The 13,429-nt window shown below is 38.7% G+C and overlaps 7 protein-coding genes across 7 annotated transcripts; 3 read left to right on the forward strand and 4 right to left on the reverse strand.

The window, feature by feature from the left end:
* Positions 1 to 306: 306 nt before the first annotated feature.
* On the forward strand, positions 307 to 1,005 carry SOCG_00062 (uncharacterized protein; the record flags this gene model as incomplete). Its single annotated transcript, XM_013162482.1, has 3 exons — positions 307 to 366; positions 444 to 493; positions 549 to 1,005. The coding sequence occupies 3 exons, from the start codon at positions 307 to 309 to the stop codon at positions 1,003 to 1,005; spliced, it is 567 nt and encodes a 188-aa protein (XP_013017936.1).
* A 231-nt stretch (positions 1,006 to 1,236) lies between these two features.
* Positions 1,237 to 2,481, forward strand: SOCG_00063 (kinetochore protein Mis15; the record flags this gene model as incomplete). Its single annotated transcript, XM_013162483.1, has 1 exon — positions 1,237 to 2,481. One exon carries the CDS (start codon positions 1,237 to 1,239, stop codon positions 2,479 to 2,481), a length of 1,245 nt encoding a protein of 414 aa, XP_013017937.1.
* A 123-nt stretch (positions 2,482 to 2,604) lies between these two features.
* SOCG_00064 (40S ribosomal protein S10) lies at positions 2,605 to 3,232 on the reverse strand. The gene is made up of 2 exons (XM_013162484.1): positions 3,101 to 3,232; positions 2,605 to 3,051 (listed from the first exon to the last, which is right to left on the reverse strand). The coding sequence occupies exons 1-2, from the start codon at positions 3,174 to 3,176 to the stop codon at positions 2,687 to 2,689; spliced, it is 441 nt and encodes a 146-aa protein (XP_013017938.1). The 5' UTR covers positions 3,177 to 3,232; the 3' UTR covers positions 2,605 to 2,686.
* Positions 3,233 to 3,726: 494 nt separating this feature from the next.
* SOCG_00065 (WD repeat protein Prp5) lies at positions 3,727 to 5,198 on the reverse strand (the record flags this gene model as incomplete). Its single annotated transcript, XM_013162485.1, has 1 exon — positions 3,727 to 5,198. Exon 1 carries the CDS (start codon positions 5,164 to 5,166, stop codon positions 3,727 to 3,729), a length of 1,440 nt encoding a protein of 479 aa, XP_013017939.1. The 5' UTR covers positions 5,167 to 5,198.
* An 80-nt stretch (positions 5,199 to 5,278) lies between these two features.
* Positions 5,279 to 7,319, reverse strand: SOCG_00066 (nicotinamide riboside kinase). Its single transcript, XM_013162486.1, has 6 exons — positions 6,684 to 7,319; positions 6,421 to 6,604; positions 6,345 to 6,369; positions 6,167 to 6,235; positions 5,744 to 6,110; positions 5,279 to 5,679 (listed from the first exon to the last, which is right to left on the reverse strand). The coding sequence occupies exons 2-6, from the start codon at positions 6,450 to 6,452 to the stop codon at positions 5,480 to 5,482; spliced, it is 693 nt and encodes a 230-aa protein (XP_013017940.1). The 5' UTR covers positions 6,453 to 6,604; positions 6,684 to 7,319; the 3' UTR covers positions 5,279 to 5,479.
* A 712-nt stretch (positions 7,320 to 8,031) lies between these two features.
* SOCG_00067 (ATPase with bromodomain protein) lies at positions 8,032 to 11,769 on the forward strand (the record flags this gene model as incomplete). Its single annotated transcript, XM_013162487.1, has 2 exons — positions 8,032 to 10,857; positions 10,897 to 11,769. 2 exons carry the CDS (start codon positions 8,032 to 8,034, stop codon positions 11,767 to 11,769), a joined length of 3,699 nt encoding a protein of 1,232 aa, XP_013017941.1.
* A 107-nt stretch (positions 11,770 to 11,876) lies between these two features.
* SOCG_00068 (uncharacterized protein) lies at positions 11,877 to 12,707 on the reverse strand (the record flags this gene model as incomplete). The annotated part of the gene is made up of 1 exon (XM_013162488.1): positions 11,877 to 12,707. One exon carries the CDS (start codon positions 12,705 to 12,707, stop codon positions 11,877 to 11,879), a length of 831 nt encoding a protein of 276 aa, XP_013017942.1.
* Positions 12,708 to 13,429: the final 722 nt, after the last annotated feature.

A 13,429-nucleotide genomic window follows, 5' to 3' on the forward strand; every position in this document is an offset into this window, starting at 1 on the left:
ATTGCTTTGTATATATATGCTTTGCTTATTATCGTCTCTTTTTACTTTCGATGAAGGCTTCGCGAATATTTTACTTTTCATTACCATAGTACAAAGTGTCCACTCAATCGTAAGAGGTGAAGGCATACTAGATTTTTGTTTTCTTCCTTTAAACAGTGTAGCTATGTGAATAAAAAGCAAATGTAAAATTACTAATTCCAAAGTGTGATTTCACTACTTTCAACTTCTTTCATTGCCGTAAGCAAACAATACTGCCTACATAAATCTTGAAATCTGGCAGAAAAAACCTTTGATAAACCAACGAGTATGGAAAACAATTATATTTTAAGACAAGTCTCAGAGTCTGATAGAAAACCTTGTTTTATTGTAAGGCAAGATGCGGGTCTTCATAAAGATGCATATGGAAACCGTTGGAACCCAGTGCTAACATAAAAACAATCTAGTGCTATAAATTAACTAAATGGGTGCTGATCACAAAATCCAAATTCGACTTGTACGTAACACTTGCTGTGCTTTAGCATTCCGTGTCAAGCTTACCATCAATTCAGTTTTTACACTTGTTTCAATCACCTGGGGGATCGTGGATTTGCGACTTTAACTTATGATCCTCATGATAAATCAGTCTCAAGGCGTACAACAGGTGAAAGTTCTGCGTCTGCTAAGAAGGACCACGATTCCAACGAAGTTTCAAGCACTGATGATCCAACAATAGATCAGACAGACAAATCACAAGAAAAAGAGCATGAATCATCCGAAAGTAATTCCAATTCGAATATGTCAACGAAAGAACAGGTCATTGATTCAAAAGAAACAGGGTCTTCGCCGTCCACATCTTCTTCCGTTTCACCCGATACAGTAATGTCCGGCAGACATTACATGCTTCACCGAGACATATTTGAAATGAGGCTTCAGTTTCATAAAAATTTGGCCGCACAGAGGAAGACCAGACTTTTACTAAATTCTGGGAAAGGCCTACCTTCACCACCTTCCAAACCACTTCCTTGATTCTTTCCAAAAACTACCATTAGCCTTAACGGGCAGCTTTGTCCATACTCTTTTTATCGTCTTGTCTTTCTGATTTCATTTACATGTATTATTACGCTCTTTTTGCCGAGTAAACAGAAACTGTTTACATTTTTTCACCTTTCACTCGCCAGCAAGTTTGGGATTAAAGTAAATGCTTTACTTAAGTATTTGCCTCTAGTTTTTTTTTTCTTAAAACTTGTCTTTCACGAAATGGGATCAACTACGGAGTTACCAAACAAGACTATACTAAAAAATGGGTCGAGGATACAGACACTCCTAAATAGGCTACCAAAGGAATTTTTGATAAAAAATTGTTTACATTGGATTCAATCACATACATATCCACCAAATGCAACTGCTGACGGTGTGGATGATGAGCTTCCTATGGAAGATTGGAACCCTTTACAGTTCTATCTCGATCCTCCAAAATCCATGCTCAAACGTGCCATTGCATATAGAATGATCAACCTGGATTGGCGTAATGGATTTTCTTTAGGTCAGATAGCCCATTTAGAGCTTGCTGCTATTGCTGAAGGCATATTTAGTTTCCGCTGGACGGCATCCAAGGTTTTCCATCAGCATGAGCGTTCTCTATTTTCGAATCCCAGTCTTGTTCTCCACATGCTTAAGTTAGAATTACAAGCTTTGTTCATCTACCACACATACATGCTGCAACACCCGACACTCCCTATATGGTTAATGCGTATCCAACTACATGAGTCTAGCAAACCATCATCTCTTCACCTACTTCCTTCCTCTCGGCGAGTCCTATACCTTGGTATAGTGAAAAATTCTGATGTAGTATTACATAATATATTTCTGAAGAACGATGTTTGTCATAGATTGTTTTTACAATGTTTAACAAGGGTCGTAGACCGTCTTCAAACTGCCAGTTTTTTACAACCATTAGAAATTACGGGCAAAAGTTTGGAAAGCCTATATCAAATTTTGGGCTCCCACCGAAAAACCAATGCTTTAGGCGCCTGGCAAATCTACGGAAATAACGAAATAGATTCATCGCCGTTAGATTTGCGTCCAACAAATTTGGCTGCCAAGTACTTTTATCCAAAACAACTTGTGTCAAAGACACTTAGTGAAACCGACAGAAAAATAGCAACTCAAAATCGTTTTGGTGATCTGTCGAACCAGGCTCTCGATCGTGTCATAATTAGTCTAAACCACGATTACTTGGATGATGAAGAGGAGGGTCTAAGGAATGCAAGCGTTAGAGGTAAACCGCTTTCTACTTCAGATGTGCATAGACCAGTTTTGACATTACAGTTTCGAGGCCAGCATGTTTTTCAAGGCATAAAAGAACTTTGTGAAGAAGGGGCAATGGATCCAATTACCATGCCTTCCTATCTGACTGGTGAATCAGGCAAATCTATGCTTTATGTCTACGACGGATTGGAACAAAATAAACCAACCATACAGGGCTTTCAGGAAACATCATGAACTTTAGAATAACCTACTTAATACTTTATTAATTACTTCAGCTGGAATGGATTGTGTGGTACATGACTTCATACAGTAGTTGCACAACGTGGATAATTTCTACTACGCAAGATGCTATAAATTTACGATCGTATAAAAAGCGTATCGCAAGATACAAATCCCAATTGTATTGCATTTTCAGTAAAATATATTAAACTTTTTCTGCTTAGGCGGCAACTTGACGGCCAAATCCACCACGGAAGGAAGGAGCGAATCCACCAGGGGCAGCACCATCATCCTTCTTTTCAGCACGGCGGTAACCAGCATCAGCAGCAGCGCGCTCACGAGGTTCAGGACGAGTGGCACGAGGAGCGGCAGCACGAACTTGACGCTTGTGGGTAGCGGGCACAACCTCAGCAGGAAGATGCAAGTACTCACGCAAGTATTCAACACCCTCGTTGTTCAAAGTGTAGTAGAAGTAGCCCCAGTTGTAACGGGTCTTGATGTAACCACGGGAGTCCAAGGATTGACAAGCCTTGATGACTTGCAAGTTGGGGACACCAACTTCGGGGTGCTTGGGAAGGTTGAAGTCTACTCTAGTTAGTCATTATTTCAGCATAGTCATTAGCATCACACTTACCCTTCTTGGCAACGAGGACACCTTGTTGGAACAAAGTTTGGTGAATGGCCTTGCGGTTCTCCTTGGGAATAAGCATTTTGGTGAGGAATTTGCACGGATCAGAATGTACTTTCTGTGTTGTGGACAACCAGTGACTGCTCTCCATAGGTACCATCCTTAGGGTAGGGTAAAATATTTGTTCTCTTGCCTTGAATTCTTTATTTGGTATAACGAGAAGCAACAAACTATAAGCGATGTATAACGATCTATTATAACGCTGGTGATTATAATATAGGGCATACGAAGGAGTCCGATTATGTATGCTGGATAATATGCTTGCAGGAATAAGGATTTAAGAAAAATCTTTATAAATCCAAATGATGAAGCTTGATTACATACTGCTTTTATGTCTTATGTAAGTAGTCAGTTTGTTTGACTGAAAAATACATTGCCAGTGGAGACTTACAATACCTGGTTGAAAGACCATCAAACGAAATACAAGTGATAACAGATGTAACCTTCGTAAAAGACATCTAGTTTCATTTTTTACCAGCAAACCATTAACATACTCATCATTCAATTTCACTTTACAACACAACCCAAAAAGCACAGCATATGAACAAGCCTGTAAACGTATATATGCTGGATTAATAACGCCGCCGCATATTAGAAGGCGTCCATGGTATATTGGGATGTGTTTCTGGCGTAGCATCTTCATCTTGTTTGTAAATCTTTATACTTTTATCAGCTTCACAAGTGATTAAACGAAGACCGGTTTTGTCAAAGGTACTAGCGAATATTCCAGCCTCGCTATCCAAAGAACCGGGTTGAACAGTAGCCTGTAGCTCTTGATATTTGTGGCCAGATTTCCAATCCCAAAAGCACATACTTCCATTATCAGCACCAGAAAACATGGTATTATCTGGATTAATCGACAAAGTGTTAACGATCGCATTGTGACCTTCAAAATTACCCATAAAAGCACCTTCAGGAAACTTCCAATGCTTGATATTATCAGAAGAGCCACTGGCAAACGTAAACTCTTGAGGGTGAAGGGCAAGAGCTCGAACAGTTTTCTTATGGTGTGTTAGGGTAGTCATGGTTTTACCAGCAGCCAGGTCCCATAAGCGAACCGTTGAATCCATGGATCCAGTAACTACCTGAGGATCGAATTCCTGAGAAACTAGGGAAGAGACTGTGGATTTATGACCAGCAAGTACATGAACATTTTGACGAGTTCTCATATCCCAAACCCGAGCAACTGCATCACGGCCAGCGGTAATTAGCACGTCGAGTGTAGGATGAAGACTCAAAGCATAAACGCCTGAAAGATGTCCATGATAATGACGGATCACCTTGTTGGTTTCTAGATCCCAACATTTTACCATTTTATCTTCACCACAGGAAAATAAATAAGGATGTCTAGGTGAAACAGCAAGACCACGAACACCAGCAATATGTCCAGTTAAAGTGAGTTTTAATGTTCCGGAAGCAAGATCCCAAATTTTAATTGTTCGATCACCAGCGCCAGTACAAAACCATTCATTACCTGGTTCGACGTCCACACAACGTACCCATCCCAAATGACCACTAATAACACGCATCAGTTTCCAAGGAGGATGCCACTGTGGACGGATTTGTTCAGCTAATGTTCTCTTTACCAAGGATGCTTGCGATTCCTGCGCAAGTCGATGAGCAGCACTGGGAACATTATTGATTTTCTCTAATGACTGCATAGGAACTTGACCAACAACGGCTTTATTTCCTTGGAAACTGCCTTGCTGACGAACTAAGGCTTGCTCAGACGGAGCGTTAGGGTTTGTCGCTACGGCGAGAGCATTGCTAGGAGCATATTCGAGGTCTTTTTCTTTGCCAGCAGCATTTTTTCTTCTATAATTAAAATCTTCTATAACATTTCCATATTCAAATGTTTCTTTGAAACTTCTTTTGGTGCTTTGCCCAAGGGTTTTCTCAAAGGTAGGTGCAGACGCGAATTCAGGGCCAAATAAAGCCTTCGTTGTCCTCAAACTATTTGATACCAAAGACAATACGTCTTGGCTGTCCAATTGGTCTTCTTTCTCTGCCATAAGTACAGGATTCGGCGATTCGTACCTTTTCCTTCTGTATGGCAGTCGCCATGAAATGTGTAGACAAGGGTGTACGACAAGTCGCGTATAACGAAAAGTTAAAATAAGGTATGTTCATATTTCTTTTCTTCAAAATATGCAAAATTTATTAAAGGCAGATATAAACTGTATAGAAAACTAAAAGCTAAGAGAGGTAGAAGTACAGTAATTCAAAACTGTTCGAATAATAACAAGTATGATCTTTCAAGGTTATTTATAGTAGGCAATTTAAAAACAACTAAAAAACGAAGATAAAAAGAGAACCTAAAAAGGATTATGACACAAATTTCTGGATGGTATTTATCGCCCATTGTACGTTTTGTTGGACGCTCATATTGCTTACGGGACTAAGCTGTATGCTGGAATCTATCAATTTCCCATAAACGTCTTTGTTTTCGAAAAGATGTGAATGTCCGTTGACATAACCGGGCCAGACATTGTTCTCAAAATAATTGGGCGGATCCTGCCAAAATCCTAAATCAATTTAAAGTTAATATACTTACAAAATCGACAGCAGCAGAGTATTATAGAAACATACCTTCCTGAGTGACATAGCCTTTACGGGATTCTCTACGAGCTTTTAAAGTATCAAAGTCGCAAGCCAGCATAAGGCATAAATCAAACGATTGAATGAGTTCCTGGTTCACATAAAGCATAAAACCATCCACAAAAATGAATTTGTAGTCTGAAGAAGAGATGGGGCTTTCTGGATATTCTTTAAGAATTTCGTTATACTGCGTGAGTGCTTCCTTTGCAACGTTTAGGTTATCGCGGTTGTGAAGATGAGTAGGCAAATCACCATGTTTACGGATATATTTCAGTGTTTCCAAAAAGGAATCCAAATTTAGGGACTCTTTGCAATCCCAATCAGGAACACCATCTTTTACGGGAATATCTGCGTCAGTCTAAAAAACATTAGTGACATTAGCAAAAACGAAGAATGCGCGAGAAAAGGACGAACTTTGTAGAAATCATCTTCATGCAGAATGGAAGATCCTTTAAAGATAGCATGGAGAAACTGAGTCAACGTCTAAATCCAATCATGGAAAGGTTAATGCTTTGAAGAAGAAAAAGAGAAAAAAAAAAAGAACAAGAACAAGAACAATGCGAGAACGAGGAAGCAGATTCCAAGTTCATACCGATTTTCCACTACAAGAAGCACCACTACAAAGACATTAATATCAACTAACGCGAGGGAAACAATAAGATTCGTACCTGACACCTACAATCACAGTTTTAGGAGGCATAATTAGATGTTAAAGAAAAGTAAAAGGGAAATTGTAGATCAATAACAGTGAAACGTATGAAAAGAACGAAAGTAAATGGCTTAATATTGTTCCAGCCCAACTGTGCCAATGTCAATTATACACAATTTGTTTGCCTCGAAGTGTTAAAGACGCTACATGAATTTAGAGAATTAGAACCTTTAGAATTCCCTTTGATCAAGATAGGTTTTTAGAACCTGAATAAAGACTTACCTTATAAATGAGAAAAGAACTGATTTGCCAAGCCTTCAATTCGAACTAAGACAAGCGCAACGCTTTCGCAGTAATGTGATAGTTTCCACTAGCGATTTCTAAACAGTCCAGGATTTCCCAAAACAAAAAGAAAAGAAAATAATTAATAAAGGAAATGAACAGAAATCAAACAAGACGGTTGAAAATAGACGATTAGTAGTTTATACTGTATATGGTGATAGCTTTATCAATATTATTAGATCGAGTTTTAAAGTGCACACAATTGAAAGAAGAAAACGGTGAGTGAATGTAAAGATACTCTACTTATGGAACTCATTGTGGATATAAAATGCTACGAATTCCATAATTATCGCTAATAAATGTTGTCTATATATAGTACGAGAAATTGCATTCTTGTAACATCTTGACGAGGATCGTCGTATACCACCCTCTAATCTTTAACTTGTGCTGCTTTAGCAGAAAAGCATTGAAAAGGAAGACTACTAGTGAAGAGTTATGAGATAGTACAAAGAAATAATAAAGTAAGTAGATAATTACAAAAAAAATATAGAAAAATAGTTTCTAAAATCCGCATCTCTTTACAGTCGCTCTTGCAATGACCGAAACACCTTTTGGTGGAAGGGTTCTGTTTCGTCCATACAAAAACCTCTATATTGTAATACTAATATCCAGAATACAAAGATTTAGAAGAAAGGACATACTCAGCTATGTACTCTTTCTTATCGAGGTCAGCAAAACAATGGGGAGTCTATACAATTGTTACTCTATTGTATTCAAAACAATCAAAATCAACTGAAAGCCCATGGATGTGGAAGGAAATCCCAACCATCCACTGGGTTTTATAAAGTAAGACATTGACTCCTGGATCTATTGCTTCTTTCCATCCTACTTCTGAGATGAACTTTAGCTTCAACAGAGTGTAATAAATTCTTTGAACCATAGCTCAGTGATCTTATTTTAGTCTTTTCAATATCTAACTTTTATTCTCTCTTTCTTTCCTAGAACTCGAATTCATTTGAACAAAGTTTAGCCATTTATTCTTCGTTCGTGCTTGTTCCTTGTGCAGCTATAGGATCATTGCTCCAGATAATACAAGTGGGATTCCCCAAAAGTTCCATCTCTAACACGATATTGATGAGCATTTAACCATCCATGGTCTTTTTTGTCGGCGTGACCTTCGTTCCTTTTGTATAATTTATGCTATAATCTTTTGCTAGTTGCCATTTTTTTGATTTGCTTGTGCATCCACTTATATTTTCCTCCGATTTCGACTGGTTTTTTTAATTCTTGGGTACTCGCCCAATCTTTTTTCACATATCCTCAATTCTATTTATAACCTTTCAAGAAGATGCGCAGAAATATCCGTGCAATACACGCCCGTTATGACGATGATGAAGACGACGAAGATGATGATTATTATTCCAAAACTCAGCAGTCGGAAGCGAATTTACATGCCTATTATTCTCGTTCTGAAGTTCCTGACCAATTCAATTCTTCTGAACAGGATGATTCTTCTGACTCTAGCTTTTCATCTTTAAGAAATTTATCACAAGTTGGGCAGAGGTCTCCTTTCCAAGGAAAACAAAGTCGTCCCAAATCTACTTTCTCCGTTGCCATTCATCCATCCTCCCAAGCAGCTAGATTTCAGAAGCATCAGCATCTGAAAGGCATTAAGACTCCTTCAAAATCGATTCCTATTATTCCTTTACAAGCTCATCCCGAAACAAAACCAATCTCCCCGCCATACGAAGACGATTTGCTACCTGATCACTTGCCCTTTCAAAGAGCCGAACAGGATTCCCAGGAGGATGACCAAGATGAACTTGATATCATTTCGCCTTCCAAAGTCGATAAAGCGTCTCATACTCTTTCACCTCCAAAGTCTGCTACTGATGAGGATGATATCGACTTCCATGATCCCATCGACAGTCCCCATTCTGACAATGACCAGGACGAGCTTATAAACACAGAGCAATCTCAGTTCTTAAAATCCGATTCTTCTAATGATTATATACAATCTTCACCTCCTATTAAACGCGGTCGAGGTAGACCTCCTAAAAAGAGACGTCTCAGTCAGCCTTTACGTAGAAGCTCTCGCGTGCAAACCCGCAGCAGCGTCGAATCTTCAAATAAGTCTCCTCTAAATGTTCGTAATAAACTTCGAAACCGATCTGCTCGTCCAACCCACGAGATGGTAGATTTTTCTGAAGAAACAGTCTTCACTCCACCTACCAAAACGTCTTACCCTCCTTCTCATCTAACTTCTCTTAATGCTTTTGCTAGCCTTCCTCTGGGTGTCGGTAACGATGAAAGTTTTAATGATTCCACACATTCAGACTCGGAATTTTCTTTCGACGTCAACGTTACACCAAAGAAAACCATTAGTTCAATGACTCCTTCACGAAATGATGAGAATGTGTCCTCTTCAATATCTCATTCGTTTGGGCAAGTGGATCGGAGGACTATTAAGAAAGATGATCCTTTTGCAACTGAAGAAGCTTTAAGCTTTGATAATATTGGTGGTCTTGAGGATGTAATTCTTCAACTTAAGGAAATGGTTCTACTTCCACTTTTGTATCCTGAGATATTTTTACACTTTCGTATGACCCCACCAAGAGGTGTCTTATTTCATGGTCCTCCTGGAACGGGCAAAACATTAATGGCTAGAGCATTGGCAGCAAATTGCTCTGTCGGAAACCAGAAAGTCAGTTTTTTCCTTAGAAAAGGTTCTGATTGTTTGAGCAAATGGGTCGGCGAGGCGGAACGTCAATTGCGTTTGTTATTTGAAGAAGCAAAGAAAGCACAGCCCAGTATTATTTTCTTTGACGAAATTGATGGTCTAGCTCCAACACGTACTTCTCGCCAAGATCAGACTCATAGCTCGATCGTATCTACTTTGCTCGCTTTAATGGATGGTTTGGATAGTCGCGGCCAAGTCGTAGTCATTGGGGCCACCAACAGACCCAACGATATTGATTCAGCTTTAAGGAGGCCCGGCAGGTTTGATCGCGAATTCTATTTCTCTTTGCCAAACCATGAAGCACGTATGAAAATACTTCAACTACATACGAAGCATTGTTCTCCTTACCTGTCTGAAAAGTATCTGTCGGATCTGGCGACGGCCACCTCTGGTTACGGTGGTGCCGACTTGAAAGCTTTGTGTACTGAGGCAGCATTACAAGCCGTACGCAGGTGTTACCCTCAAATATATCATTCTTCTGAAAAATATTTAATATCGCCGAACAAAATTGAGGTCAATGCTCTCGATTTCGAACGCGCATTGGAAAAGCTGAATGTTTCTACGCAGAGAGGGAGCGTAATTCCAAAATCATCTATTTCCGATTCTCATAAATTGCTTCTTAAAGAAACTTTTGATCTACTTTCGATGAAAATATCGCACTTACTTAGATTAGACACTCTTCCTTCTAAGTCGTCGTCTTTTCAAAATATATCGTTGTCGGAAATCAAAAAACAAAAAGAAATTTATTCTTTAAAAAAAACTATGGTTTTTCGTCCTCGTTTAATAATTACCGGTCATCAAGGTTACGGTCAGTCGTATTTGAATACCGACTTATTTGGTTCTTTGGACGGGATATACGTGCAGTCTCTTGATATTTCAAAGTTATTAATGGATTCAGAAGTTTCCCTTAATTCTTCCCTTATAAATATATTCGCTTCTGCTAGACAACAATCTCCCAGCATTATCTTCGTCAACAATGTTGAGCAATGGCCCGTTTTGTTTTCACAAAACTTTTTGGATATTTTCAGCTTGCTGTTAAACTCTTTGATTCCTACGGAACCCGTAATGCTGATAGGCGTAGCCAATACAACATATAATGATTTACCGGAAGTCGTTCGTTCTTGGTTTCCCAGTAATTCATCCGAACACTTCAAATTATCATTACCATCATATGCTTCCAGAAATTCTTTCTTTTTAAACATTTTAAACAAAATTTTGGCGCTGCCCTTGACACACAATGAGTATACTAGCCCTTCTCACTGGGAACAGTTACCAATTGCTCCTATTTCTCATGATATCTTTAATATTACTAAAAATCGTGAAAAACAGGAACGGTTGAACAACAGAAAAATAAAGAATAAACTGAAAATCAAGTTATTATCCATCATGGATTTGCTTCGCTCTCGTTACAAGAAATTTAAGAAGCCGATTGTGGTATGTTACCATTTACTTATAGTCAAACTAACCCTTTAGGATTTGGACGAGATTTACCCAGGAGATGATGAGATTGGGCCATCTCTTGAAACTTCACCTGAAGATTTTCCGTATTATATAGAAGGTAATAGGGTGATACGACGTGAAGATGGTGCCTCCTTCAGCATGATGAATCTAGCAGAGGTTGATCGACGTATTTGGTCGGGCTTTTACTGTACACCTCAGCGATTTCTTCGTGATTTGAAATCCATTCTGGACGATGTAAATCACTTTGGTGATCCAACATTGAAACCAAAGGCCAAGGAGTTGTATTTAAGCGCAGAACTTAATTTGGAAGAGATGATTGATCAAGTTTTCATATATGAATGCCAAGAGATGGAAGAACGAGAAATTACGCGTAAAAAGAAAAGATCTTCCAAAGAAGGCCAAGATGAAAACAGAGACATGAATCGAAGACTAATGAATAATAATGTTAATGCGAATGCGAATGACACAACACCCGAAAACAATATACGATATTCTGGTGAACTAGAAATCCCCAGCTCTTCTCCTGAAGATGAAGACGGAAGTGAAGAAAAAGAAATTTTGAAGCTACAAGTTGGGAAGGAAAATATTCCTGTTTCTCAAAACTTTTCTGGGCTGGGTTTTCCAAACAAGAAGAGTTTGACATATCTTCCGAATAATCCGGTCGAGTCTTCCAACTACAGAAAAGAATCCGAAACCGTGGAGCGGTTAGCAGAAGAATTTGCTAATGCTACTTCTGGCTTAAAGATGGAATGGTTGGACTTAATTTATTCTAGATTGTCGAATGTCATATGGGACAATCACGAAGGCGTAAACCGAATACGTGTTTTAACATTGGTGAAACAAACGTTTTCCTGTATATTAAAAGAGATCCGCTCGTCGAATTAATAAATTTTGATTTTTTTTTGTTTTTTCCAATATACAAATAGATTGAGTCTAGATTGGTCACCACCGTATCGTATGTCTTGCGTAGAATCTTCGTTCCAAGTTACCCTTTAACCACGCAACTTTTGTGTTGGAATTAAACAAGATAGAATGTTCTTAGATCCACCCGTGAAGTTTCCATTCGTGTCCAAGAGATAAAAAAAACGCGTACCATTTACTTTCATAACCATGGGATTTTTATCAAGAGATTGTGAAAGTATGAACACTTCATTGCGTGGAAGCTTTATAGACTTTTCGAAATAGAGGTGATTGTTGGGTCCGGGAAGACCGGTCTTGAATTCAATTTGACGTGCAGGCAATGCGTAAACGGAATGAACGGTTCTTCGTGGCAGAAAAAATAGAAAAGCAGTTGCCAAGTATAGCAACGGAATCACTAAGCAAGAACCAATTCTCATGACTTTCTCAGAGTAAGTATAGGTGTACCAATTCTGGAAACCCAGTTCACCAGAACGATACATATCTAATCCAGTGAGGGTAGCAAAGAAGGCAGCATTTAGAGTGGTGGCCAGGAAAAGCAGATACAAAAAACGATATGTTTTATCGTTTTCAGCTTGGTAAATACGAAACGGCTTTTGAGTTGTCATTGCCTGCCATGCGATATCGGAATGAAGCGTGTTGGGTGTAGAAGAAGCAGCCCTTTTTGAGAGAGAGCTTTTGTTGTATGAAATAGGAAAAGTATGGAAAGAACCATTTGGTTTACGGTGGTGTACATTTGAAAAGACAGGGGATATCATAGCAAAGCTAGAAGGTATTTTAGGAGGCTGTGGGTAAATTCCGAGATTTGAAAACATGCATGATGCATGAATGGAAAAATTTCGAGAGCCAACAAGCGAGGTTTGCTGGATTCGCTCAAGTTGCGTAAAGACTCTAGTAAAAAGCATAGGGAAACGAAAATCAAAGGTCTTTTCTCAGTACAGATTAGTTTTAGTTGAGTTTCTTTGTAAACAATACTCTTTTATGATAAGCTACCGTTTGTAAGTGTTTCTTCCAATGGTAAACCCGAGACAAAGTATTTCGAAGTTGCACCTTTGTTTACGTGTGAGTGTCAGTAGAGATCCGTTTACAGGCAAGCCGAAATAATGATTGACTAAAATTTGGGCGTGACTTTAAGAGCACAAAGGCATTGTCAAGGAATAAAAAAATTAAAACAAGCTAATATAGATTAATTCCTAAAGGGTCGCTTAGCAGAAAGAAATGCTTAGCAAAACGGAGACTCTTATATCATCCACGCTTCTGGATATTTTGCTTTCTGCAGAAAAAAAGATGAAGTATACCAAAAAGAAAGAGGTAAAGAAACGTTTCGACCTTTCTATGATATGTTAACCTCGTAATACATAGGCACTATAAGGAAGCAGGTAGAGAGTATTTGGCAGAGTCCAGAAAGGGCTGGAAGGGCTCTAATATAAAATAGGAAGCCTGGGAATCATTTGATAGCATTGATAAGCATTCAAAGCCAAAAAGTAAAACAGTCCCCATAGAAATACCAAAAGGGCTTTCTATGCATTGACAAAACATAATAAGCTCAGAATACAGTTACCAAAGCGAAAGGTGAATGTGCGGTAATTAGCTTATGATGTTACGGTAGTATGATAACTATAAATGG

This window comes from Schizosaccharomyces octosporus (genome assembly GCF_000150505.1).
Source record: "Schizosaccharomyces octosporus yFS286 unplaced genomic scaffold supercont6.2, whole genome shotgun sequence".
Taxonomy (NCBI): Eukaryota; Fungi; Ascomycota; class Schizosaccharomycetes; order Schizosaccharomycetales; family Schizosaccharomycetaceae; genus Schizosaccharomyces; species Schizosaccharomyces octosporus.